The sequence below is a fragment of the Nanorana parkeri genome, unplaced genomic scaffold, assembly GCF_000935625.1.
Source record: "Nanorana parkeri isolate BGI_ZX_2015 unplaced genomic scaffold, ASM93562v1 scaffold950, whole genome shotgun sequence".
NCBI classification, from domain to species: domain Eukaryota; kingdom Metazoa; phylum Chordata; class Amphibia; order Anura; family Dicroglossidae; genus Nanorana; species Nanorana parkeri.
Window position 1 is genome coordinate 6,944 of NW_017307218.1, and position 3,567 is coordinate 10,510.

At 43.7% G+C, this 3,567-nt stretch overlaps 1 protein-coding gene across 1 annotated transcript in view; it reads left to right on the top strand.

Moving 5' to 3' along the window:
- RNF166 (ring finger protein 166) overlaps window positions 1–3,567 on the top strand; it is a 10,499-nt gene that overhangs the window by 2,755 nt on the left and 4,177 nt on the right. Inside the window, exons 2-3 of the mRNA XM_018566444.1 lie at window positions 1,329–1,485; window positions 3,088–3,200. Of these exons, the coding sequence (XP_018421946.1) occupies window positions 1,329–1,485; window positions 3,088–3,200 (270 nt within the window). The remainder of the gene's footprint in view (window positions 1–1,328; window positions 1,486–3,087; window positions 3,201–3,567) is intronic.

Below are 3,567 nucleotides of genomic sequence, written 5' to 3' on the forward strand. Positions count from 1 at the left end.
CCCTGTCACGGCAGAGAGCCGTGACAGGATCGAGAGGTGAGGGAACCCGGTATGTGTTCTCTCACCTCCCGATCTACTGAGCTGACCTGTGACAGTCTCATTGTCACAGGTCGGCTTAGAACTATGAGGTGAGTGGAAATCACTCATGTCATAGTTCTCCCTTAAGTTGGTTTAGTGATCCAGTTTGGGCACTCGGGCTCAAAAAGGTTCGCCATCGCTGCCCTAGATTATACATATGAGAAGGAAGAGAGGTATTCTGTACTCCTAATGCTTCATATCCAAGGGCAACCCTGCTCCTCCAGGAGTTACTAGCAGGTCAAAATATAAACAAAAAAGTCTTATAAGCTGCACTATTTTATTTTTGTTCTTGGGTTTAGATACACTGTCACAGAACTCCATAAAACAGTAATGGTGGCCTAGCGTCATTCGTACATGTATCTGCCGGTACAGATTTCTGTGGCGTTAGTAAACGGTTGAACAGTGCATGTCTTGCTTACGATTGCAAAAAATAACAAGGCTCCATCTTGCTTTTTAGAAATGTATTAGTATTATTATTATTATTGTTATTATTTTAGAGGGTTTTTTGTTGCAGTTTTCCCCCTGTGCCCATTGTGCTGTAATGTGCATGTTCTGACTTATGATACGAGGAAGGACTTCACCTGACTCAGTCTATCTCCTAAGGCCCGGTTTACACCTGCTCATCACGGGAGCGGGGGTAGCCGGTTGTGCACAGTTGCGTGCTGCGAGCCCCCCATCCATGAGTTCATATATGAGCGGCAAAAAAGCCCACGTAGTATTCTTTGCACCATGCGTTTGGTGTTTTTTTTTGCTTTCGCATTTATGCACATTTTGGGGTGCCATTAAGAATGAATGTCACGGCAAGCGCATTTCCGCAAATGTGTACAAAGCACGCACGTATGTATACGCACACTTTGGCATGCGTTCACGGGGTGTGAACCAGGCCCAACAGTGATCCACACAGCATGGTCTTACCATAACTTGGGAAGCGGTCTGGAGTTGATTGCTCTATAGGTTGTCTTATCTCATCAGAGAGGACAAGGCAACCACTACTACACCCCACCTTATCCCTACTCCCACTGCCTGGTTGGGATCCATTGTGCATTCACAACATTAGAGGATCTGAACCCTTATGGGATTTATAATTGGCAGTGTTTAAACATAGCATGCTTATCCTTTTTTGACCTGAAACTCACCCTCCCCAGATTACCTTTGCCCCCGCGCCGTGGCCCACCACATTGTTACAACTTTCTACAATATCTTCTTATGGCAACCTAATCATTGATGACCTGTGTCTGGTTCTCTTTAAGGTTTTGCGGAGAGTGTTTGCAGCCATGTCTTCAGGTGTCGTCTCCTCTTTGTCCGCTTTGTCGCATGCCTTTCGACCCAAAGAAGGTGGAAAAAGCTTCCAATGTAGACAAACAACTCTCTTCATATAAAGCTCCTTGCAGAGGATGCAGTAAGAAGGTATGTTATCTGAGGCACCCCACTCTGTAATACAGGTGCATTAATTATAGATTTATGTCTTGATGTAGAAGACATCACTTCATGGAGACATACATGGATACCATAGTACGAGTACCAATACTTTTCCTCAAGTACTTGCCGATATCTATTAGGATATCGTTTTGTTTTTTTTATTATTGTCATGTGACAGTTTTTCTAAAACAGTACAAACTAATGATTTTAGGACGGTAGTGGAGCGTGCAGGGCCCGGTTGCAGCTGCAACCCTGGTAGTTCTGCCACTGACTCCAAGCTGTAGAGAGACTCCAAATCTTAGTATACGTTATACAGCAATGCAGAATAATACAATCAGCTATAGGGGACTACAAATTTCAGCAATACATTATACAGCAATGCAGAATACCACCAGCTATTGAGGAATACAAATCCCAACGATACAGCAATGGCAATTGGCTATAGAGGACTTCAAATCCCAGCAATACAGTATAGAGCAGTGCTGAATAATATGAAGCTATATGTGCTGCTCCGGGGTGCCGACCTGATGTCTCCAGCAAAGGATCTCAGGTAGGCTATGCGGGGGTCTCTGGTGCTGTAAACAGGCACTGCGTTTCACAGGAAGGCTACCTAGGTCCCCATGCAAACCCAGATCCTCAGGCAGCCACTTTAGTTCAAAAATTTAAAAAGCCGTATCAGCATTTAGTATCGAGGCATTCTCACGAGTACTTGTGAACATGCCCAGTATTGGCATTGGTTTTGGTACATCCCTAGTTATAAGGGTTAGAACCTCTGTCATGTCTGACTCTGTGTAGATTCAGCCTTGTTTTTGACCATTTCCTTTCCCATTAAAAAAAGAAACCTGTAACCACTTCCCATCCGGCCATTGTAATTAAACGGCTGGACAGGACACTCTTGAATGCGGGTGGGCATTTTAAAACGTCCTTTCCCACCCCGTGCACGCACAAGCAGCAGCATTTTAAACAGCAGGCGATGGCTGTTTTCATGCAAGCATTCGGGTGGCTATACCACAGCGCTGAAAAATGGCCTGGTCAGGAAGGGGGTTTAACACCCCAGCATTCAAGTGGTCAAAGGAAACCTTTTCTGAGAAACACATCAGGCTGCCATTGCTGATCTCTCGTTCTGCAAATGCTGCTATCTGGCTGTCACGGTCCTAGTATTAGCACATATAATTCCACCGTTCATCTGCTGGGGAAATTGGGTATTACAGTAAGTAACATTAAAATAGTTCTAAGAGATGCATTCGGGCAGATGTATAAAAATCTCTGGTGTTCAGACCCACACTGGCCGCATTTGGTATGTAAAATTGTTGGATGAGGTTTCGTGAATGTGCCAAGTTAGGGCAATGCAGAACTCTTCTTTACACTAAGCCCCATCCTCACTGGTCCTTCCTCCATCACTTGTACATCTGTCACCATTCTGTTTTCAGTATTAAGTCAACCCATCACTGTAACCTATAGGAGCTGAAAGACCCGACGTTGGCTATTAGTGCTGGTAACAAGTGGACAGTCTTTCATTTTAAATTATATCTAAACTAAAAATCCCTACTTCTTCTTGCATTGTTTACCTATAACGTGTTTTCTACACAGGTAACTCTCGCAAAGATGAGATCCCACATTTCTTCATGTGCCAAGGTGCAAGAGCAGATGGCCAACTGTCCAAAGTTTGTTCCAGTTGTCCCAACTTCTCAGCCCATTCCCAGGTACTGATTCTCATTGAAAGATTTCTGTAAATACTAGGCCTCCATTCTACAAAATAAAATCAGATAAAGGTTGTTGTCTTGGAGGTTCTCGTGTATTGATATGAATTTATAACACATTTTCAGAATAGGTCAAATAGGGTTTCTTGCAGCTATTAAAGAAACTACTTCTACTACCCTCCTCCTGAAAATGTCTGTTGTCTGCTTGTCTTTGGATTTAGCTTTTTGAGTGCGTAATTCAGGACAAGCATGCAAGCAACAAGTGCTCAGAATATTTTATCCTCATACATTTTTCCAGATCAGTGACTTAAGGACTCTAAAAAAAAAAAGGGGGGGGGGGGGGCTGCAGGGAATAAATTGACGCGGCTTG